This window comes from Lutra lutra, chromosome 8, assembly GCF_902655055.1.
Source record: "Lutra lutra chromosome 8, mLutLut1.2, whole genome shotgun sequence".
NCBI lineage: Eukaryota > Metazoa > Chordata > Mammalia > Carnivora > Mustelidae > Lutra > Lutra lutra.
In genome coordinates this window covers 123,457,818-123,483,501 of record NC_062285.1, presented here as the reverse complement: position 1 = coordinate 123,483,501, position 25,684 = coordinate 123,457,818, and the positions used below count along the sequence as shown (strand labels likewise).

The following is a 25,684-nucleotide window of genomic DNA, read 5'->3' as shown; positions in this document are numbered from 1 at the left end:
CTGGGAATCTGTAGCTTTTAATACCTGACTATGTCTACTGTGAATTATATGAGGTTTTTTTGGTACCCCATATGAGTTTTTAAAACAAACCATGAACATTTGTTTCAAGAGTTTTTGACCCACCCTGAGTTAATGTCTAATTTCTTTTCAGCCTAAAAAATGGTAAGTATTTTTATGAATAAAATAATACATTTCTGCCAACATAGTACTGATCAAAAAAGCACTTTAATAAATTGGCTTTCATTTCCACCCTTTCCAACTTACTCTAAATAAAAAATAAATGCAAAACACAAATAAGATTTGTCTTCCCAAATTTAGTATGTATAAACAAAAATGACAATTTTTAGATAAAATACTCAGTTCTAAAAGAGAAATTGTATCAGCCAGGAAACACTTTAGCCAATCCCTCTCTAGTCATAGCCACACAAAAGAATCTTCCAAGGAAAGCTGACCAGTGAGATAGTTACGCTTGTGCTCTTAGCTATAAAGAATTAAATTTAAAATGCATTCTCTTTCATCTTCTAATGAAACATAACCTATTCTCAGGAACAGTGTGAGCACTGTTATGGTAGTCTAACTCCTAAATGAAAATATGAGCGGAGATACAGTTTACTGTAATAATGTAGCTAAGAAACCTTTGAAAATTAGCCAAGGATCAAAAAAAAAAAAAGAAAATTAGCCAAGGATCAAAGTATTTACATAAGTTCAAGATCTTATCTTAGGATGAAAGGTAACCTACTTTAAAAAGAACATTGAAATTAAACCTTTCAATTACAACCAGTCAAAACTTTAATTCAGAATGTTTCTTAAATATCAAATTTCTCTTCACAGACACTATGTCCATTTTCTTCATAATCTTCTCTTGTTACTACCATATCTTCAAAATCGTCATTCTCTGATATCAATTTTCCACCTTCCCAGGCATAAGTAATAGGGCTAAAAATAAAGTTAAAATAAGTGAACCGAGATGATTTTACAGAACTGAAATGTCAGAAAACATTCATTAGTAACTAAAATGGGGCAATCTCTACTCAGCCTAATTTAACAGAAAAATCACTTAAAGTGTGAAAATAAGCATAAGCTTCATAGGAATAAGGTAAACTCAGAAAGAAAAGAACCTTGGTCACTAGTACAACAAAATGTTCTTTTTTTCCCCTGTGCCCTGAATTTATAGACCCTCTACTTCTAATAAAAAACAAGAATATGAAAGGTCAAAAATGCATAAAAGGAAAAACAGTCATAACTAGATCTAAATTCTGTATGTGACAAAGATATGTCATCTATTTTGCCCAACACCACATGAAACAACTATTCTAACTCTCATTTCACAGATTTGGAAAATGAGGTTCAGAGAGGTTAAGTGTAAGACTACATTTTAACCCAGAACTATTTTCAGTCTGTGCTTTTGCTGCTATACTGTTACCACTAATAAATGAAACATTTACAGGGTAGGACACAGTAACACTGGAACGCATAAAACATTTAGTTTGGTTTTTTTCAACCGAGGTTATACTTTGAGTTATGACTCAATTCTATTTCTACTGTTCCTCTCCCCCAAATCAGTTTAAAATCTGAAAAATGATGGAAAGTTAATAAATATTTTATTATATTCATTTTATTACCTAATCTTTAAATATGTATTTACTTACATACATATATAAAACAGATGTACAATAAAGCTTTGATGAATAAAAGAACAAAGACTATCTCTGTGGATCCCTTGGCCTTATGCATGACTTGCATTTCAAATGCAGGACAAAAAGCATATGAGGGGGAAAAAGAAAAAAAAAGTGTGGGGAATAAAGAAACAAGGGGGAAAAATAATAATAAAATAAACACACAGGATAAAAATCCAGTATGCTTCATATTCTATAAAGTATATGAACAATAATGCTGATAAAAATCATTCCAATATCCAACAATTATTTATTCTTTAATCTGATAGCTATAAATTAAGTGAGCAGATAGAGACCTTTTATTCATTGCTATTGATTTAGAAACTTCTACTTTAAAACAAAACTCTAAAATTAAGACTCAGGTATATGGAGGGCACCCGGATGGCTCAGTTGGTTAAGACTCTGACTCTTGATTTTGGCTCAGGTCATGATCTCAGGATCATGGGACTGAGCCATACATCAGGCTCTGTGCCGGGCATGGAGCCTGCTTAAGATTCTCCCTCTCCTCCCCCCCCCGCCCCGCAACCTCCCCTTGCTCTCTCTCTCGCCCTTTAAAAAAAAAATCAGGTATATGGGGTCTTATTTGCAATTCTGTCACTTAAGACTGGGATTGCAGTGAGACGGTATTATTTACACACATATTTGGTAAGAGAAATATATCTGTTCCCAACTCAAAATAAAAGAGAACTAGGTTTTAGCCTGGTCATTGCAATTAACTTACTATAAGGCTTTTGCCAAGTCATGAGACCTTGTTTGTTTATTTATAAAGTAAAAACGCTGAACAGGATGTGGCTCCGCTAAGGTCCTTCCCCAGGAACTACACTCAGCATATTAGCATCAAGCTGCCATAGCCCACTGAAATGTAAGGTTTATTCTTCTAATTTTTGAGAAAGGGAAAATGAGGATTTCAAAGGTGAAATCAACCTGCTAGAATGAGGCTTTAAGCTCAAGTCTACCTATTGACCGTTTTAGCTTCAAAATGACTTGCATGTTTTATCTCTGTATCAGCCAACACTTACTTTTCAGGCAGCACAACTGAAACATCATAATCTGTTGGAGTGAGACATCGAACTTCTGAGTAAACCCGATCTCTAAATCCTGGGAAAAGGGAATTTCCTCCTGTCAAAACAATGTTCTTAAAAAAATGCGGCTGCATTTCTTTAAGAGGAAAAAAAAGAAGAAGAAAGGCATCAGAAAACCTGTTTACTTATCTTTCCAGAAGGATAGATATCAGGCAAGAGCAGTTACAGTTACTGGTTGGGAAACCATGTAATTTTTTAATAACCATAACAACTATTTATAATTTATAAGATTTTATAATGAAGTTAAAGTTTACACAAATTGACCCATTAAACAAGCGAAATATGACCTCATAGATCTTTAAAAGAAAGGCTAAGGTGACGAGTTTGAACTACTGACTGCTTATACACAGATGTAAGCTAATACATAATACATTCTAGGAGCAGACATTTGGTAATGATACTCGTTCTTCCCTAAAATGGAGGAAGTCTTTCTGCAGGCTGAGACTGTGAAGTAGGGTAAAACTAAAAAGGAAGGCCTTCAAGGCATTTTAACTTAGAAGCCCAAACTTTCATTTTTATCTCACAGAGACAGACCTACTAAATGTGCAACATTTACATATGATGGTGAAAAACACTCATGATCCATAATAATAAAGGATCTTGTGTTCTACACTCATTAAAGTTACATGATGGCAAACATTATTAGGTGCCATATGGTTAGCTGGTATTAAAAGTCACCACGGGGAAATCTATGAGGAATTAATAAATAATGGCCACCCCACCTAATGCTTCTGTTCACGAAAGAGGCACACGGTTCCCTTACACCGACACTGAGTCTCACGACATTAAAGCAGTGTAGTATAAAATGCTGCATAACACTACCTGCAACTTTATATAAAACATGAAATTAATGAGACACTAACACGAAAAGAGTTGTAAGATAACTACATTAAGACGATGATGGCATTATGTGATCATTTTTTTTTTTTTAATGGGAGGAAAGGACATTACAGGGGCTAGATTTTCTCTAACACCTGACCATTCCTTATGAAATAGAAAGACACTTTCAAGATATAAAAGTACTCTCTAAGACCCTAGAAAATTACTTAGATGAATCCTGCTTCAGGAAAACCCACACACCACTGAGAAGCACCAGACTTCAGCCTCATTAAAATTAACTTCCTATACATTAGTTCAAATAAAACTGAAAGGACAAACCAGTCCCATCAATAGCTAAAAACCGTCACTTTGTTAAATTATAAATTTCTATTCTGTGTAAATCTGAGTTAAATTAAAACTTTTCTAAAACAGATACAATACTTTAATAGTCATGAAGAGATTAATGTCTTCAAGTTTTAGCAGACAATTTTCCCTGTAACAAATTTCTAATCTAGGACCAATAAAGAATTATTCAAGTGCACTATGGAATCTCTGTAAATAAAACAGGCTTGCCACTTGCCTGTAATTACCTAGGAAATTCAGATGATTTCTCTATCGTTCATCGAGCTTATGATTTTTTTTAGAAATATCATTATCATTCAATACTTTATTTATGTACCTTCAGGTAAGTTCTGAATTGAATAGACGATTGCTTCTGGAATACCCATTTCTTGAATTCCTATATCAGAAGGATTAAAAAGTATTTCTGGAACAGCAAATCTCTCATTGGCCAGACGAAGAATTTGTTCCCCAGATTTGTATTTTCCACTTAACACCATCTCTTCCCTTGGCTTAAAGATAAATAAGATTACAAAATTTAAGCTACATTATCTAGTCTATATGACTAGTAACATTTAGTAACATGTTATTACTAATATGTTACCATGTTCTTGGAAATTTCAGGATTCTCAAAAGTTAGAAAAAGCTGGCCCTCTCTGTTGCCTAAACCACATAAAAAATAATTGCTTACTTTAATGTAACTATTCCCCAAAAGATGATCTGGCCGTATTCCTTACATTTAAAACAGAAAGAGGGGCTCCTGGGTGGCTCAGTTGTTATGCATTTGCCTTTGGCTTGGGTCATGATCCTGGGGTCCTGGGATCCAGCCCCGCATTGCGGACCCTGCTCCATGGGAAGCCTACTTCTCCTTCTCCCACTCCCCCTGTTTGTGTTCCCTCTCTTGCTGTGTCTCTCTCTGTCAAATAAATAAATAAAATCTTTTTTTAAAAATTAAAAAAATAAAACAGGAAGAAAAGGAAAATAGAGGAGAGGGAATTTCTTAACCTGCCTATAATAACAGGCCAACTTCAGTTCCTAGAGAACAAAGAATATATTCTAAAAAACATTTAGTATATCTTACATCTACTTCCACTCTCCTATGTATGCATGTATGTATATATGTATGTATTTTTAAGTAAGCTCTACCACCAACATGAGGTTTGAACTCATGACCCTGAGATCGTAAGTTGCATACTCTATACACTGAGCCAGCCAGGCACTCCCACTCTCCTGTCCTATATGTTTATTGGACCGTGTAGCTGTATTACATCAAGATTTCCCCTTTCCCAGGCAACCCCTTTGGGTACCCTCCCTCCTTGGGAGCTCTATACTATCATTTTGCTATCACTCAATAAAACTTGCTTTGCTGCCCCTCCAAAAAATATTTCCCCTTCCCCTTGTACAAAAAAACCTAAAAATTTAAATTCATTTATTCAATTTTCAGAAATCAATTTTGAAATCCATGGACTTCATCAATCAAATTTTCTTGTTATTTATTTTCTGCTGAGCTGTGTTCTTGAAGGGGCCAGAAAAAATAATCTTCTACAACATTCTGCAACATTAAAATAATGGTCCTTCCAATTTTACTAAGAATCATCAGCTCTTCTAGGTTCAGTTATAGATATTCATTTGCAATTATACACACAGGGCATAACCCAATCTTTTATATAAATAAAAAAACTTAAAACATATGAAAATATTAATAATTAGTAAAGAGTAATATATTTAAAGATTATAGATCCCTTAATGTAATCAGTCATCCATTCTCTGTCCAGATTTTTTCTTCCTCAAAGAGGCTTTTTCTAACTTCCAAATGAAAGGTCCCTCCATTATTCTCCACTATCACTCTATATTATCCTTCATAATTTACACCATCACATATCTACCACCTAGCACATAATGAGTATTCAATAAATTCTTGAATAACAGTATACAAGTCAACAATGTGCCATTCATTGTATTCAGCATTTTATATACATTATCCCATTGAACGCTCACATAATCCTGTGAGGTAGGCATATTTTCCTTTTTATTAATGATGTAATTAGGTTTGGCAAGGATATATGACTTGCTCGAGATCATTCATCTAATAACTAAAAGCACATACAATATATTCCTTCCACTATATTGCCTCTCTTAACCTGGATATAATTCTGAATTCTATCATTTGGAATTTAGAAATTACAAGTTTAAAACACTATTCTTGAATATCCAAAAATTAGGGGCACCTGGGTGGCTCAGTGGGTTAAGTCTCTGCCTTCAACTCAGGTCATGATCTCAAGGTCTTGGGATCAAGCCCTGCATCTGGCTCTCTGCTCAGCAGGGAGTCTGCTTCCCCCCCACCTTGCCTAGTTGTGATATCTCTCTCTCTGTGTCAAATAAATAAATAAAATCTTTTAAAAAAAGGATATCCAAAAATTACATAATTTTCTTAATACTTTAGGAAGAAAAAGGAAACTCAAATCACTTTTTACCCAACACACTACTGTTACAGTATTAAAGAGGAAAGTATCCTCTTAGAGTAGTCTTCCTTCTCAGGCAGAAAGGAAGTGTCTCCTACAGATTTATAAATTCACTTAAAAGTGATACTGGTGGGGCACCTGAGTGGCTCAGTGGGTTAAAGCCTCTGCCTTTGCCTCAGGTCATGGTCCTGGGGTCCTGGGATCGAGCTCCACATTGGGCTCTCTGTTCAGAGGGGAGCCTGCTTCCCCCTCTCTCTCTGCCTGCCTCTCTGCCTACTTGTGATCTCTGTCTGTTGAGTGAATAAATAAAATCTTAAAAAAAAAAAAAGTGATACTGGCTTGAGTTTAAGGGATATAACTCATTTTGTCAACATTCAAAATAAGCTGTAAAAGACACAGACTTGGGAGAAATTCAGCTGACAAAACATTAATGATTATGTAGTCCATTACCCAGATTTTACAGAAGAGAATCATGTGATTGTCCCAGGCTCAAATATCTAAACCAGTGGAAAGAGCCAGAACTAGAAATTTCTTGTTGAATGTTGGCTCCAAAATCATCAATATGTAATGTGGAACTACAAGAAGTTTCTGTTTTAAGAGTTTAACTCCAAAAAACATTTTTTTTAGACATGGACAAAAGGATTTTATAAGGGTGCTGAGAATTGCTATTTTAGTCAATGTAGGCCATGATTACTACACAGTCTCATAAATTTTGTTCTGATACTGTAAAAAAAAATGATCAATTTAAATTACAATGACTCTACTGTACAGAAACTATTACTGTAATCATTAATCATGAGCCAGATTTTCCCAATTTAAGTCCATCAAGTACATTACATTTCAGTAGGTATCCCCTTTCTGATAAGAGATAAAATTGGAATTTATATCAGTTGTAATCAGTAACAATATTATAGAGCTTATTACTGTTACTGTTATTATCATAAATGCTAGAAAATGAAGGTTGTATCTTTTCCCAATTTAAAAATATTCTTGAATAAACTATCAAAGTACAAATTTTAACAATATCCTAAGTATAAGGGCTCTTAAATAATTATAATTTTTTTCATTTTATGAAGTTGTTTTTCTAATTTCATAAACATATATAAACTTTCATCAGAGTTGTTGCATATCAGGCAACAATGAAGGTGATTAAGTAATAAATACAAAAATAACACATTTTTTTTTTTTTTACCTCTTTGGAAAATAACACATTTTAGGATTAATCCTAACATAGACTTGGGGCACCTGGGTGTCTCAGTGGGTTAAAGCCTCTGCCTTCAGCTCAGGTCATGATCCCAGGGTCCTGGGATCGAGCCCCACATCGGGCTCTCTGCTCAGGGGGGAGCATGCTTCCCCCCCTCTCTCTGCCTACCTGTGATCTCTGTCTGTCAAATAAATAAATAAACTCTTAAAAAAAATCCTAACATAGACTAAAATTATTTCTAAAGCTTAAGATTACTAAGATATACACATAATTTTGTTTGTATTTTGGTCTTTTTTTTTCAATATACACATGATTTAACATGTATAGGTAGTTCTTGAATATGGGTTTGAACTACATGGGTCCACTTATATACAGATTTTTTTTTATAATACAGTACTATAAATGTATTTTCTTTTTCTTATGACTTTCCTAATAACATTTTTTTCTCTAGCTTACTTTATTGCAAGAATATAGTATATAATGCATATAACATATAAAATACGTGTTAATCAACTTTATGTTGTCAGTAATGCTTCTGGTCATCAGTAGGCTAGTAGTAGTTAAGTTTTTTGCGGGAGCAGAGGGTGTCAAGGTATACGCAGATTTTCAACTGCATTAGGGAGGGGGATGTTGGTTGGCATCCCTAACCCCTACATTGTTCGAGGTCAATGATACTGTGAAAAAATTATAAATTTTAACATTAATCAACTAAGGAAAGATTAAACTATTATTTTTGAATTAAAAACTCAATGTAACATTCCACTGTCTGGCAAAAGTCCAGGCCAACTGAATCTGTCCACTCAACTGATAACAAGGAGTCTAAACTGAGTTAATGAAGCTTAGCCTCTAACCAGGTACTAATCACAAGCCAAAGACCAATAAAAGAGCTTCAAACAATAATATGTGGCATCTGCATTTTTTCTCCAAAGATGATGAGTAAAGCAACAGTCACTTGGGGGAATAACCACATCCCTACTGGCTCACTATGTAAGGTACAGGTTTGAGAAAACAGGGTTTATACTTTGGCAAGGAGAAAACTGGCTGCATTTAGTCCAGTAAACTAATAGGGTGTCATTTGCAGGGCAGGAGAGAACTACATTAAAAGAATTGTTTTTTCAAGAAAAAAGTTTTTCCCAGACTTAGCTGAAAGTGCAATTATCTGAGATTTTTTTCTAAGATTTTATTTATTCACTTGATAGAGATAGAGATTACAAGTAGGCAGAGTGGCAGGCAGAGGGAGAGGGAGGGGGAGAAGCAGGCTCCCTGCTGAGCAGAGAGCCCAATTCCAGGACGCTGTAATCATGACGAGGGCCGAAAGCAGACGCCCAACCAACTGAGCCACCCACACTCCCCTGGAAGAGATTTTTAAGAATAAGTTTTCAAACAAGGATATCCAGGAACTGAGAACATAGATATAGATTACTTTTCAAGTGCCCTGGGTGATTCTAATGATCAGTCAGGTTTGGAGAAATTGGGAATCACTGAGAATTTACTGAGGGCTCATCCCTGTGAAATACAGATTACTTTACCACCATTAACTCTACAAAATGCTGTAAATTATCCAGAAGGTATTTTATATAACTGGAGTGTTTTAATGATATATGAAGATGCGGCTGTCTATGTATTTGCAGTTTTCGTCGTCCCCAAGGAAAAAAATATACTTTTGATATCCTAAAGAGGACTTGGGCTTCCAGTTCATGAAAAGGCAACCTGATCTCATAACCTATCTCAACTCCCACTTTCGAAACCCAACCTAGGTCCTTCCACAAGCATCCGTCTCTAAGAACATTATAGAGTGATTTCAATTTTATGAACCCTCTTCAGAATTCTGATTTGTATTTCACCTCAATAATATGCCCCTAATTTTTTTTTAATTTCAGGCATATAAAGAAGTATAGTTAATAGAAGTATAAAATTAAAGAAGTACAAAACCAATATACCCATCAACTAGTTTGATACTTAATAAATTAACACTCTTCTTTTTAATTTGGTGTTATTACTCACATACAGTTTTATACTTTTACTTCATACTTAAATTACTTACTTAAATTACATACTTCATAAATTACTCCACACAGCCTGAAAATATACATATCTTCCTAAAAATCACCTAAAGACATCATCATGTCTTAGATGTTTTAGACAGAAACATGTTTTTGAGATGTATACATAATTATCATGTAGCTCCACTTAATTTTCACTACTGTTTATTTTATAATACAAATACATCAAAATTTATTTATTTTCCTCCAAGAGTGGATATTTGGGCTCTTCTCAATTTTTCACTCTTAAAGTATACTGCAATAAATGGTAACCTAAATATTTCCTTATGAAAGCATGCTTAAATTTCTGACCAAAGATTTTTAACTTCCCAATACTCCTCCATCAAGTCAGCTAAAAGGCCAACCTTCACATTTACCCAAACAGAAGTGATACTTTACCTGAGCTGATCAAAGGTAAGGAGAAATAATTTTAACATCCAAGATGAACTACTTTTCAACACTTTGAAAGTACACCAGATTTTCCCCCTTTTCAACTACAATTTGATCATATCAGACAAAACAAGTAAAATTCAGCCACGTCAGCTATTTTGGTAACTTTCACAAGGCAAATAAACAACTTTGAAATGGATTTAAACTAATTCTTAAGAAAATAGAAAAGGGTTAACCAGAATATAAATAACGATATGATCTATCTCCAGATTCTTCCCATGTGCTGATGGTTCTTTCTCTAAATAACTTTATTAATGAGGTATTAATCATTTATACATTTGTGTCTGGAGAAACAAAGAGCAGAAAAGCAGTTTTCAACAACTTTGTAAGACTCTACCAAATCCAGCTAAATGTTTTTCTTTTCTTTTTAAAAGATTTTCTTTACTTATTTGCCAGAGAGACACAGCAAGAGAGGGAACACAAGCAGGGGAAGTGGGCGGTGGGGCGATGGGGGGAGAAGCAGGCTTTCTGGCTGAGCAGGGAGCCTGATGTGGGGCTCTATCCTAGGACCCCAGGATCATGACCTGAGCTGAAGGCAGATTATTAACAACCAAGCCACCCAGATGCCCCCAGCTAGATGTTTTTCAAATCTGACTAAGGTGGTCACATCAAGCAATGTCATTAAGGATTTTAAAAATTACCTTACAAAAGCCCTTTTTAATTGTACTGAAGTCAGGTAAAACATAGTCTATCATTACTGTATTTTCTTCTCCTTTCAACCTGGAAAACAAAATAGAGACTTGTGAAATAATTAACTTTGTGTAACATTACCCAAGAATCAACTTTCTAATTCTTAGATTACTATTATACATACTTTGCAATATCCATATCTCTATAAAAATCCTGAGACACATAGCACACATCTTCTTTCACTTGATTAATCACATGTGTTTCATCCATAACATGTAGCTGCCTAAACAGAAATAAAAACTGTAAAATGTGAAATGGAAAAATGTAAGGATAATTTACATTACTTAAAATATTTTTGCTGGAATTAAATCTTTGGGTAACTCACTTTTTAAAATATTAAATTTTTGAATGTGTAAAATATTTTCAACTTTATAGAATAATCACATTTCCATTATATTTAAACTCCACATTATTCCTCTGAGAGCAGATATTAGTCCAGTTTGCAGAAAGAAACTGAAAATAAAGCCTTTAAATATGGTAACATTTATTAGAGAGCAAACTTTTTCCTCCTCCAACCATTCTGAATGGAATCTTGCTAAAATAACTTAACCCTCTCACTTTCTTTTCTGATCATAGTAGTGAGTTAGCACGTAGTACCTGACACATAGTAGATGTTTAATAAATATTTGATAACTGAACCCAAGAAACACAGGCTTAATGAAGAAAACAAAGATGCTTTTAAAAACAAAACTGAAGACAACACAAACAAGTGGATAGTCCATGCTCGTGGCTTAGAACAATTAATGTTATTAAAATGTCCATACTACCCAAAGCAATCCATAGATTCAATATGATCCCTATTAAAATGCCAATAGTATTTTTCAGAGAACTAGGACAATAATCCTAAAATTCATATGGAACAATGAAAGACCCTGAATAGCCAAAGCAATCTTGAAAAAGAACAAAGCTGGAGGTATCGTAATCCCAGATTTCAAGATATACTACAAAGCTATAGTAATCAAAACAGTATGGTAACTAGCAGAAAAACAGACACATAGATCAATGGAACAGCACAGAGCCCAGAAATAAACCCATGCTTATATTAATCTATGGCTAATATAGTCTCTACAATGAAGGATGCTGGGAAAACTCACTCCATCTACTAAAACAAACTCAAAATGGATTAAAGACCTAAATGTGAGATCTGAAACCATAAAACTTAAATACAAGCAGTAATCTTTTGGACATTGGCTTTAGCAACATTTTTCTAAATATGTTTCCTCACACAAAGGAAATGAAAGTGAAAATAAACTATTGGGAATACACTGAAATAAAAGTCTTTCACAGAGTAAAGGAAACCATTAACAAAATGAAAAGATAACCTACTGAATGGGAGAAGATATTTATAAATGATACACCTGAAATGATTTATCTGATAAGGGGTTAATATCTAAAATACATAAAGAAATTTTAGAACCCAACACTAAAAAAAACAAATAATCTGATTAAAATGGACAGAGGACCTGAATATAGACATTTTACCAAAGACAACATACAGACAGCCAGCAGATACATGAAAAGATGCTCAATATCACTATCAGGGAAATGCAAATCAAAACAATGAGATATCACCTCATACCTGTCAGAATGACTAGTGTCAAAGTGTTTAAGTTACAAAGTTACAAGTGTTGAAACAACACAAAAAAAGAGAAACTCATGCACTGTTGGTGGGAATGCAAACTGGTGTATCTACTCTGGAAAACAGTATGGAGGTTCCTCAAAAAATTAAAAGTAGAAATATCATACAATCCAGTAATTCCACTACTGGGTATTTATCCCCAAAAACAAAAACACTAATTTGAAAAAACTATATATACCCCTGTTTATTGCAGTATTAGTTATAATAGCCAAAATATGGAAGCAACTCAAGTGTCCAATGATAAGTAAATGAATAAAGAAAATGTGGTATGTACACACCCAGAGACAGACACACACACATAATGGAATACCAAGGAGCCATAAAAAAGAATGAGATCATGCCATCTGTGATAATATGGATGAACATAAAAGGTTTTATGCAAAATGAAGGAAGTCAGAGAAAGACAAATACCATAAAATTTCACTTATATATGGAATCTAAAGAATAAAACAAAGCAAAAACAGACCCATACATGCAGATAACTGGTGGTTGCTGGAGGAGAGAGGGTAGGGGGATGGGCAGAATAGGTGAAGGGGAATGGGAGGTATGGCTTCCAGTTACAGAATGAGTAAGTCATAGGGATGAAAGGTACAGCATAGGGAATATAGTTAATGTACTGTGTAATAGTATTCTATGGTAACAGATGGTAGTTACATTTATAGAAAGCACAGTATAGCATTGTCAAATTCCTACGTCGTATACCTGAAACTAATGTAACATTGTGTCAACTATACTTCAATAAAAAACATAAAAAAGATAACAAAAATATGAAATTATTTGAATATTTATCTCTATACATGTATATTACATATACTTTTTGTTTTAGACTCAACATCATCTCCATTTTCTTATGCTATTGTTCTTTAAAAATATGGTTATTTACTACCCTATAATATTTATTAGAGGGACCTATTAAAATGTATTTATTAATGTTCCTAGTGTTGGAAGTTTAAATCAGGGAGGAAAGATATTTGTATGTTTATAAATGTGGACTTTGGCTTTGTTGTTTTTTGTTTTATTTTAGGTAGGCTCTATGCCCAACATAGGGCTTGAACTCATGAGCCTGAGATGAAGAGTCACATACTCTACCAACTGAGCCAGCCAGGTGCCCCAGAGACTTTGGCTGAATCACAACTTGGCAACCAAGTTACTTTACCTCTTCGGGATTCAATCTCTTCAACTCTAAAAGGGTAATAACAGTAAGATCATCGACTTAACACATCTGTAAGAAGTAAATGACTCTAATTACACATGTAAAGTGTTTAGCATAGTCCTTATACTCAATAAGTAAAAGACATTATTATTGCTCCCTTTTTGCTCTTTGTTATCTCCATACACAGCATATTCTACCTTCTTTAAGATTCACTATTGCACCAGTGAGAAGAAAAGATGATAATTAAACTATAACAATTCTAAGGTACCAACAACTGGAAGATCCATCCCAACTAGAGATGTGAGAAAAGTATAACTCAAAACTGATGCAATACAGGTATTTTTATCTGTATCTCAGATTATCTCATTATTTATTCATACTGTAGGACACAGAATTTGAAATACTGTTCGTATCTTGGTGTACACCAAACTGTTTACCAGAAAAGTTATTTCAAGTTATGCTGTAATCATTAACAGCCAGCATCACAATCTGCAACATCTTCTTTTTTGTTTTTAGAACATCATGTTTTGAAAAAATTCTATTAATTCAAGTTCTAAAAGTTGTGGTATTTTAATTTGTATTCTTCTACAAGGAAGTGCCATGAAAAAGAGAAATTCTTATTTAACTCGTATCTCCCAACCTCCTAAATAAATGCTCAATAAATGTTTTAACTGAATTTGTAATTACTTCAGATACTTATCATTTTTTATGTCTGAGAATTATCCATTTATATCCTTTGACTGTATGTAATTCTAATGATTATCTATCTGTGCCACAGACCATTTGTTTTCTGAGAATCATCTAGTAGCCATTTTATACCAAGGTAGTGCTTTTCTTAAGGACTGGTAAGAGCCCTTAATACATTAAAGATAACAACCCAGTGTCATATTTGTTTCAAGTTTATTTCTCAGGTTTCTATTTATATTAGTTTTATTTACAAATGCTTGAAATCAGTGGTTTTCCAGACCAGAAGAGGACAAAGAGGGATTAGAGTGCTGATAATATTCTGCCTGAGCTGTGTTCTAGTTACTTGGGTATATTCAATTTTTAAAAATTCACTAAGTTATACATTCAAGGTTTATAAACTTTTCTGGATGTATGTTTTATCTCAATAAAATGTTTATTTTTTTCTTTAAAGTGGTATGTGGGAGGGGGGCACCTTGGTGCCTCAGTCAGTTGAACGTCTGACTCTTGGTTTTGGCTCAGGTCATGATCTCAGGGTCGTGACATCGAGCCTCACATTGGGCTCTGTGTTCAGCACAAAGTCTGCTTGAGATTCTCTAACTCTCCTTCTCCCTCTGCATCTCCCCACTGTTCCTGCTCTTTCTCTCTCTCTCTCAAATAGCTAATTAAACAAATAAAATCTTTTTTTTATTTATTTGAGAGAAAGAGACAATGAGTAGATGGGAAAGGCAGAGGGAGAGGGAAAAGCAGGCTTCCTGCTGAGCAGAGAGCCCAATATGGGGCTCTATCCTAGGGTCCCAGGATCATAACCTGAGCCAAAGGCAGACTTAAACAACTGAGCCACCCAGGCACCCCTATATAAATAAAATCTTAAAAAAAAAAAAAAGATATAGGAAAATTATATCCTTTATTATTTCTTCGACTATTTTTTTTAATCACTTCTCAGCCTTTTGGCTAAGATCAAGTGTATTTCTTCTACTATTTTTATTCTTAACAACTCAAATATTTTCCTGTTGTGGCTTTATTTTTATATTTAAATCTTAAACCCATTTGGATATTAGTGTATGAGCCAAAGGAAAATTTTTCTCCCAACAGCCAACTTTCCCTGTATCCTTTCCTGAATAATCAATAGTATATATTACTTTTTCTTTTAGTGTTTGATTCAGAATTAACTATTCAGTCTCTCTGATCTATCATTTAATTCTCATCTAAGTATCACTTTATTACAATTTTAAAATGCTTTATCATCTACTGATAAAGTCTCCTTTCACTATTCTTCTTTCCCATAACTATATCTTTTTCACTTTTTATTTTTATTTTTATTTTTTTAGAGAGACAGAGAAAGGAAAAGTGTGCAAGTGGTGGGGGGGGAGGGGCAATGGGAGAGGGAGACAGAGAATCTTAAGCAGTCTGCATGCTCAACACGGAGCCCACCATAGGGCTCAGATCATGACCTGAGCTGAAATAAAGAGTCGGACACACTTAACCGACTGAGCCACCCAGCTGCCCCTCCCAAACACTATTTCTAAGTATTCTTGCCAGGTTGTTCTTTTCAAATTCAACTTCAACAGTCTTTCTTTTTAAAATACATGAACCTGGGCACCTGGGCGGCTCAGGGAGTTAAGCCTCTGCCGTCAGCTCAGGTCATGATCTCAGGGTCCTGGGATCAAGTCCCCCATCGGGCTCTCTGCTCGGCAGGGAGACTGCTTCCTCCTCTCCCTCTCTCTGCCTGCCTCTCTGCCTACATGTGATCTCTCTCTGTCAGATTAAAAAAATATATATATATTAAAAAAAATAAAATACATGAACTTTTTTCAGTCATGAAAGGAAGGAGGAATGATTTAATACACAGGTCATGGACTCAAAACTGTGTAGGTTCTGGTTAATGACCTCATCTGTCTCAACTTTCTGTGCCTTTTAAATATGTTGCTTCTAATCTGATGAGGATAAGGGAACTAAATATTTAAATCTTTTGAAATGGAGCCCAATTCTGTTTGGTTCTACAATAAATAACATTCACATAACTTTAACACTGTATATGCCATTTATGAACCCTCCATTTTTAGAATTAATATATAAGCAAGGCAAGAAGACTTAACTATAGTAAAAAATCATATGTAAATGTTATCTCAATAATTAAGAAGAAATGGTATAGCACTGTTTAATGAAAAAAGTCACTGTCTAAAGATTAGATACTATAAGATTCTGTTTCTTGAAATAACAAAACTATAGAAGTAGAAAACAAATTAGAGATTGCCAGGAGTGAGGGACATGGTGGGGAAGCAAATATAAAGGGGTAGCACAAAGGAGTTCCTTTGGAGAGATGGAACAGTTCTACATCTTGACTGTGGTGATATTTACATGATCTATACATGGGATAAATACACGCAAATGCATGTAAAAAATGGTGAAAACTGGAAACAATACTGTATTAGTGTCAATTTTATCATTTTGATACTGTATTAGTTATATATTAATAAGACTGCACAAAGCTCTATGTACTATTCTACAACTTCCTAAGGCTGTAATTATTTCAAAATAAAAAGTTTTTTACAAATGTGCTAGAGCTGGGTAGGTTGGATAAGGGGAGTAGGTCTCTCTTAGGGGTAATAAAAATGTTCTAAAAATGTTCTAATACATGTGCTCGCTTCGGCAGCACATATACTAAAAATGTTCTAATACATTAAAACCCATTGAAAATGTACACTTTAAATGGGTGAATTGTGGGGTGCCTGGGTGGCTCAGTGGGTTAAAGCCTCTACCTCTGGCTCAGGTCATGAGCCCAGGGTCCTGGGATCGAGCCCTGCATTGGGCTCTCTGCTCAGCAGGGAGCCTGCTTACCCCTCTCTCTCTGCCTGCCTCTCTGCCTACTTGTGATCTGTCAAATAAATGAATAAAATCTTTAAAAAAAAAAAAAAAAAGGGTGAATTGTGTGGATATGTATCATAGCTCAATAAGGCGTCTAAAAAATAATGGTACCTCTGACAGAAGAAAGAAGGAAAACATGGGAGGAAATGCAGAAAGAAATGCAGATTCACTGTCAAATAAATAAATAAAATCTTAAAAAAAAAAAAGAAATGCAGATTCACTTATTTTCTCATATGACATAGAGGGGAGCTAAGAGATACTGAAGGTGTCATACCAGCCAAAATTATTGTTGTGAGAAATTGAGATTTAAGAATTCTACTTATAAAACAAAAAAATACCACTTAAGTTTTTAAACAAAATAAAATAAAAAATAATACCATGAATAAAACTTAGGAAAGGAAGAAGAGTTAGAATGTGGTAGTACACTAATTCCTCATCTTTTAATGATGGATAGTCAGCTAATATTGGTTAATTCAACAAGCAGAAATATCAATACATTATTAAGGCTCACAGAGACTAAAAATATAAGAGATAAATACAGTTTAAAGACCATACTTTGTGGGGAATGCAATTGACATGAGACAGAAAGAGGAAGTAGAGATTTATTTTCCTTAAATACATTTGTTTTATAATGTATAACATTTATAACTTCTTATAAATTCTAAAATTTTAAAATATTAAACTCCCTAGAATTTGGAAATATCCAAAAAAAAATTTTTTTTAAGATTTTATTTATTTATTTGTCAGAGAGAGGGAGAGAGAGCGAGCACAGGCAGACAGAATGGCAGGCAGAGGCAGAGGGAGAAGCAGGCTCCCTGCCGAGCAAGGAGCCCGATGTGGGACTCGATCCCAGGATGCTGGGATCATGACCTGAGCCGAAGGCAGCTGCTTAACCAACTGAGCCACCCAGGCGTCCCGGAAATATCCAAATTTTGATGGACGCTAGCATTTCATGTGCCAGAACACTTTTTTTTTTTCTCTCTTTTTAATGAGCTCTACACCCACTGTGTGGCTTGGACTCATGACCCAGAAATCAGGAGTTGCGTGCTCCTCTTCTGAGCTAGCCAGATGCCCCACTAGAAAGCTTTTCAATTTGAACATCATTTGTATTTATGTATGTGATATAGTTTTTAAAGCAATAATATAGAATTATCACCTGAAGTTACAACTAACGGTTAAAGAATAATTTTAAATTACTTTAAAAAATTCATTATCAGCAGCCACGACCTCCCCCACCCCCCCCACCAAAAATCAAATAAGTATTACCGGTAAGATATGATCTCCTTTAGATGATTGGTTAGGAGTTTTCCTCCCACATTTATCCTAAAAAGGGAGAATTCAAATTCGGTTCAGTTTATCACACCTTTCATTCAGTTTTAACCTAAGAAAAACATGAAAATTGAATACAACTCACCGAATAATTGCTTCTTTTTTCTTTTTACTTCTACAGTAAGGAACTATATGTGTAAAGGAATATCCACTATCTACAATGATACAGCATAATTCAGAAGGATTATCTCGAAAATACCTATGTGCACTGAGAGCACCAGCTATTTAGAAAAAGATAAAAAAAAAACCTACATTAAATAAAAGCATACTTAATTTAAAGCAATAAAGAAAACAAATTAAGACAAGCACAAAGACAAAAACTTTCCTTTATTTCTATATGCTAATTTAAAATAATATTCCTAATTGTCACAAACTCTCTACAGCATTTAAACTAAAACATCACATTTTTGTGGTAAATGTGGATACAAAAATTTTGTGATCAATTTTTTTTTTCAATTAACATGTGTGATCAATTTTTAAAGGTAAATAGTCATGACTTAATTATTTTAACATCATAACTTAATTATAAGCATTTCTTACATGCTGGGCACTATTCTAAAAACTCCAGCACAGAGAAGTTAAGCAATATACCCAATGTCATACAATTAGAAAGTAACAAAGCCAAGATTCAAACCTAAGCAGTGTGATTCTAGAGCAAGGTTTCTCAACCTCAAAACTACTGACATTTGGGGCCAGGTAATTCCTTGTTGCTGGAGGCTTTCCTGTTCACTTTAAGATGTTTAGCAACATCTATATCCTCTACCCACTAGATGCCAATAGCACCCTCTCAGTTGTGACAACCAAAAATGTCTCCAGACATTGCCAAATGTCCCCAAAGAGCAAAATCATCCTTGAAGAACTGTTCTAGAGACTGTGCTCTTGAGCATTATAGCACAATATCACTCATATATATTTAAATACTTTCATTATACTGTCACTTAATGTAATTTTAGCCTTTCATAAACTTACTTCTAGAAGCTATTTTTCAGACTCTTTTTCCATATATTGGCAGGCCAAGCTATTAACATTATTTCAATCAATAATAATAATGACAGCAAACACATCAGTGGCAGAAAAGCTAACTACCTCAGAAACAATAATCTTTTAGAAATTAAAAATATATGGCTAGTGGGGCACCTGGCTGGTTCAGTCAGTATAGCATGTGACTCAGGGTTGTAAGTTTGAGCCCCACCTTGGACATAGAGGTCACTTAAAAAAAAAAAATGTGGCTAGTAACTTCATTAGGGAGAAAATAATGTGCTAGTAAAAAGATGAAGTGAGAAAAATCTGATTAGATAATCTCTAAAAGTCCATCTAGTTTTTAAATTCCATGTTTTATTTTCTTTAAATCTAAAAGAGTATCACCCAATATTCTTGTATTTTAAGTGTTTCTCTTTACCCTATTCATATCCATATTCCCATTACTTAACGGTAATCAAAACTTTAACTCACCATTTACTCTTAAGACTGCTTGGAACTGATATTCTTCAAATAGGATTTCATTCATTGATTCTTGAATTGAAGTGAAGTTAAAGTATGGTTCTGTAATAATAATATTGGTATCTAAAAAATCAACCTATGAGAGAAAAATTTCCACAAGTTTTATAATTTTGTAGTTATCAACACTCATTTTACATACATAAACAAACATATTAAATTCTCACAATAATTCTAGATGGCAAGTCTTATTACTAAACCCATTTAATTGGCAAACTGAGGTATAAAAGAGTTGAATAAGTTACCAAGGTTCATTTAACTAGTTAGGGACATAGCTAGGATTTGAACCCAGAAGTCTGATTACAGAACTCATGCACTTTATTATTTAATTTTAACTCTTTTAATGGTAGCATTGATAAAATGGTACTATCAAATTGTTTGAAGATCAGTATGCAAACGTAATGAACAATATAACTACAAGCATTAGGTATTTTGTTTTCAAAGTTAAAAGGCCAGAAGCTTTAGCATATTTAATATTTATATAATTCTCTCCCACACTCTTAGGAAGTATTAAAAACAGAGTATTTGCTCACTATACCTAAAGTTATACTACATACATTAAAAGCACAAAATCCTCACATAAAAGTCACAATTCAGATATGCAGACCAAAATATTTTATTGTGAAAATAAAAATGAGATAGTGAATTAGTCTAATAATAGTAGACATGTGGACAATCTTGAGTTTCATACAGACTCTCGTAACCTCAAATTCCACTTCAATTCATTTATACTTAATTAACATTTAAAAAATCAAAACTAAGAACAGTGTATTAGTAACTTAAATGTATACTAGAAACATATTCAAAAGTTAAAGCTAGATACCTCAGTTACCTTCAACCCCAATCCCAGACTCACTCTTTGAAATCTGCCCTTGGCTTTTCCTGATACTGCCTTATCTCTTATCTGAAATAATGCCATTGCCTTCTCAATGCCCTCTATGTCTCGGTTTTCTTTTCATTCTGATCCGTCTTCTGTACTGCTAGCAAGTATTTTTCTAAATCAGAAATCTGATCATCCTCCCCAGATGTATTTCTCACCACAGAAGTCTTCCCTTCCATGACTTGACATTGCTTATGAAATAATGTCCATACATTTGCAATCTCATCCCTCCTTCCACCCACCTTTAGTGTGTGCTGGTAAATGTTCAACAGCCAGATCTCCAGGGGGGAATAAAAGCCCTGATTTGTACAGTTTACTACTTTCTGTGTTATAAATACTTTCACAACAGCTGATTTCCAGCTCTCCTGAAGTCACCAAACTCTGAACACAGAGTTGGGAGGAGATGCATGTAATTGGTTCTCATGAGCCGGTATGAACCAACCTTCAGCACAAGACTATTCAGTACAAATTCTGAGTCTATTCACTTTCACACCATGCACTCTTCCCTAACAGATTTTAGCACAAGTAATCTCAAGCATGTATTACTTTTCATATACATGTATATTTTGGCAGTATAGATAACTTTTATAGAAGTTAAAAATATGACTGATATAAATACACAGTGAACATGGGCAACAGATTTATTTAAGTCATATTAAGGCATAAACTAGCTTTATATCCTATCCTGTTGGTTCTTGCATTAACATGAGTTCATAATTCTTATTGCTGTAATTTTTCATTTGAATAAGACATGGAAATAGAAATTTGAATACATACTCTAATTTGTTACCTGATACATTTCTTTTCCAAAAAGGTAATCCCACACTTGTCTTTGAACATCCCAATTCACCAAGTAGCCCTAAAAAAATTCTTGTATAAATTATCACAAATATTTGAATAATTTTTAAAATCACATTAATATATTCTAAACCACTAACTTATCTTTATGGTTACTTTCACTATTCAAACATTCTTTAAGGAGATGCTACTCTACACTTTTTTAAAATGTGTTCATCTCATTTAGCTGTAACATAAGTAAAATTCAGTACCCACAGTCAGTAACTAAGTCATGGCCATTTATTGTTAACAAGACAATTTAATTTCAATTTTTGGTTTTAATAAGATCTTATTTAAAATTTAAATAACTTTTTCTCAGAGATCTAAAAATATTTCCATATATACAAAATCTTAATTATAAATTTAAAAATTGTCTTTACATTTAGGTCTGTGTTGTTAGAAATGACATATAATTGAATTACCTTCTGAAAAGGAAGGATGTAAAAGAGTCCAGAAGGGTCCTTTATTTCATCTATCTGGTTAGCAGTAAAAGTTTTAAGACGTGCTGTTTTTGACCTGAACTGACAGTTAGGAATTACCCTATAAACAAAGAAATAAAACAATTATTCCCAAAATACTCACTTCCAAAAAATACAATTACTTTACCACCCTGCTCCATGACAAAAAATACCCACAATCAGTGTTTCTCATTTTGTCTTCGAATAATCAAAAAATGTCTTTTTTGGGGCGCCTGGGTGGCTCAGCTGGTTAAAGCCTCTGCTTTCAGCTCAGGTCATGATCCCAGGGTCCTGGGATAGAGCCCTACATCGGGCTCTCTGATCAGCAGGGATCCTACTTCCCCCTATCTCTCTGCCTGCCTCTCTGCCTAGTTGTGATACCTGTCTGTGAAACAAATAAATAAAATCCTTAAAAAAAAAATTTTTTTTTTAAAGTTCTAACATGCACTAGACTCTACACTGGACCCTTTATCTTTCTTAAGTAATCCTTAAGAAATCCTTCCAGGTGGGTATTGATCCTGCCACCACACAGATGACAGAGCTTAGGTAAAGTTTCTGCTCTTTCTGGCTTTTTGTGGAAATTTTTTTTTCTTAAGATTTATTTATTGTTTTGAGAGAGAGAGCGCAAGCACACAGAGGGAAAGGGGAGGGAGAGGCAGACTCTCAGGAAGAGGCAGGTCCTGGTCCTGATCCCAGGACCCCAGGCTCATGACCTGAGCTGAAAGCAGATGCTTAAGTGACTCAGCCACCCAGGCTCAGTGTGGAAATCCTAATGTGGAAATCTTAATACCACTCTGGTAAAGGATTTACAGGTTCAAAATTCTTGCCATTAAAACTAAGTCTCTAGGATTCCAAAGATTTTTAATTAGCAAGATGCCAACTCCCCTCTGAGTGCAGAGCCCAAACGGGCTCAATCCCAGACTCTGACAACATGACCTGAGCTGAAATTAAGAGTCTGATGCTGAAGGCACTGAGCCATCCAGGCCACGGGAGGTCATGATTTTTTTTTTTTTTTAAGATTTTATTTATTTATTTGACAGAGAGAGATCACAAGTAGACAGAGAGGCAGGCATAGAGAGAGAGAGAGAGAGAGGGAAGCAGGCTCCCTGCTGAGCAGAGAGCCCGATGCGGGACTCGATCCCAGGACCCTGAGATCATGACCTGAGCCGAAGGCAGCAGCTTAACCCACTGAGCCACCCAGGCGCCCCGGGAGGTCATGATTTTTAAAAACTGCGCTGTAGCCAATCTTATGGTTATATTATAATTTTAGTCAATTTTCTATTCTTGATTATTCAGTTTGCTTTCCATTTTTTAAACCATATACAATGTCTATAATATAGAGCATCCTGTATTCGCTTTTAATCAAACACTTCGAACTTACTGTGTCAAAGGATAAAAACAATGATACACACTCCCAAAACATATTCTAAAAGACTAACAATTTACATTCCTATGCGGTTTGATTGTTCGCTTTAAAAAAGAAAAAAAAGGAAGGAGGAAGGGGGGAATTCTCTGTAAACATAGACGAAAACATCTCTTCTTCTTTACATATACATATATGACATATCTATCTTATGAATGCCATTGTAGTAATTCTGTTAAATCAACTCTAACGAGGTCAGCTAATGAGCACTATGAAGGGCTTAGATTCGAAGCCTTCAACGTCTGAAATCGGTAAGACAACTGTTTTCAAACTTTGTGGGGGGGAGGTCACTGAACCCACTGAGGATGTGATGAAAGCCCTAACTGGGCCCTCAAGAATATGTATATACATATAAACGTCCATGATTCCTGAGGGTTCATGAAATGCGTGCGCAACCCTCCCGCAGGATCTGCTTCTTTCGAAGCCTATTTTCCTGAGCTATTTCCTGTTACGCACAAGAGAACGTGGGAAACGCAAGTCCCACTTCCGGGGCCGCGTAGCCTAAATTAACACCAAAATAGCAGTTCAAAGCACCCCACTCAGCCAGAGCATCCCTCTAGCGCAGCTTAGGGCGACGTAGGAGAATTTGCAGTTTACTGTGATCCCGAGATGAAGCGTAGTCTCTCTTGTCCTAAGGACGGAGGGAACACTTACGACACATTTTCATGGCTGTAACCGATTTTGGCATTGTAGGCTCCGTTATCCAGCACTAAAGTCGTCATTTTAACGAGAACCAAACGGCAGCCGCTTTCTCCTCCTGACACTTCGGCTCCCTCTTTTTCCGGTACTCTATGGTTTGCAGGGCGGAGCGTAAGAGCACTTCCGGTCTCCCTTAGCAACCGAGGACGCCGGAAGCCGGATACTGCCTTCCCTCCCTGGGGCTCAGGTGGTTTGTGCTGTTCTCAACGTACCGCTTTTAAGTCGGGGCGAGAGTGGGACTGGCTCAGCGCTTTTTCACCCATAGCATTGCGTATCTGTCCTCTACTTCGCATATTGATTTGGTCCTACAAGTTTATCCTAATCCCCGTAGTGAGCCTATAGCTTTGTGCCTGTGTTTGTATTTTCGAGTAGTATTCTCAGTGACATTTCCCAAGGAATAAAGTGCAAAACCATACACAGCATGGAACTGGATAAGAAGTCTCTTCAGCCTCATTCCCGCCAATGCCCATTCGACTGTAGGGCCCAACCACCTTTAAATTACAAACGTGGAATTCCTTGCTTCTCTGCTCATTCATATTATTCCCCTGCCTACTTGTTCTTCATAACACCGCTCCGTCATTCCTATCTAAAAGTATCTCTTGACATTTCACACTACTCTGTTCTCGCTCTTAAAATTAAGTGCTCCTATGTGTTCTTGTAATGCCCCGGGCTAACTCCTCTATATAATAATGAATAAGAGAATGAATTTTGTATTACAATCCAGACTCCACCTCAAAATGGCTGTGTAACCTTGCGCGATGAAGATAATAATGGTTAACACAAAGTGCTTAATACCTGGAAGTAAACTTTCTAAGACGTTTATACGTATATTAACTAACTTAATCTTTACATTTATGAACTATTATTGAAATCAAAGAGAGTGATTAATAGTGCAGTCTCTTCATTCAAACTCCTGGGCCAAATGCTGGCTCTTACTAATGCTGTAGACAGGCTAATCCCTCTATGCTTTAGTTTCCTCATCTGCAAAATAGAGTAATATTAATAACACTCCCATGCAGAATTGTTTTATGAAGAGTAAATGACAAAAGTCAAGTACCTGGTAGTAGTAATCATTATCATCATCATTTTCATCTTTTCATCATGCAATCATTCTCCCTCTCTCTCTTTTTTTTTTTTTTAAGATTTTATTTAAGTAATCTTTACACCCAAGGTGAGGCTGGAACTCACAACCACAAGATGGAGAGTCCCATGTTCCACCGACTGAACCAGCCAGGCTCCCACATATAATCAGTCTCTTAACTTGCATAGACAGCAAACTCCTTGAAGTCAGGCACTCTATTCCATCGGTGTCTATATCCTTTGTATTAAAAAGTCGTTAAATGTCCAAAGTTAATTATGTCCAATTTTAGTCATTGCGTTTTCTCGAATTTATTTTTAAATGTATAAAATCTCTTACTACGAACATGTTTTATAAAACTTAGATCATAGAACT

The 25,684-nt window shown here is 35.0% G+C and overlaps 1 protein-coding gene across 3 annotated transcripts; it reads right to left on the bottom strand.

Annotated features, from left to right (window-relative positions):
* Positions 1–203: 203 nt before the first annotated feature.
* ACTR6 (actin related protein 6) lies at positions 204–24,309 on the bottom strand. 3 transcript variants are annotated; one of them, XM_047742594.1, is made up of 11 exons: positions 24,187–24,309; positions 22,074–22,191; positions 21,605–21,673; positions 19,890–20,013; positions 18,523–18,658; positions 18,375–18,431; positions 10,889–10,987; positions 10,716–10,794; positions 4,257–4,428; positions 2,696–2,834; positions 204–936 (listed from the first exon to the last, which is right to left on the bottom strand). In XM_047742594.1, the coding sequence occupies exons 1-11, from the start codon at positions 24,252–24,254 to the stop codon at positions 807–809; spliced, it is 1,191 nt and encodes a 396-aa protein (XP_047598550.1). In that variant the 5' UTR covers positions 24,255–24,309; the 3' UTR covers positions 204–806. The 3 variants fall into 3 exon arrangements, with proteins under 3 accessions (XP_047598550.1, XP_047598551.1, XP_047598549.1); XM_047742595.1 differs by lacking the exon at positions 24,187–24,309 and adding an exon at positions 23,833–23,935 and having other exon boundaries at positions 2,696–2,774; XM_047742593.1 differs by lacking the exon at positions 24,187–24,309 and adding an exon at positions 23,833–23,927.
* Positions 24,310–25,684: the final 1,375 nt, after the last annotated feature.

What these genes read in the sequence shown, in the direction of transcription:
- ACTR6 (XM_047742593.1), bottom strand. Translation starts at nt 23,912, where the DNA reads ATGAACCCTCAGGAATCATGGACGTTTATATGTATATACATATTCTTG. An exon ending in TTGGAAAAGAAATGTATCAG is followed by an intron (nt 20,014 to 21,604) that starts GTAACAAATTAG and finishes TTTCTCTCATAG; the next exon opens with GTTGATTTTTTAGATACCAA. An exon ending in TCAGTTGTGCTGCCTGAAAA is followed by an intron (nt 937 to 2,695) that starts GTAAGTGTTGGC and finishes CTTTATTTTTAG; the next exon opens with CCCTATTACTTATGCCTGGG.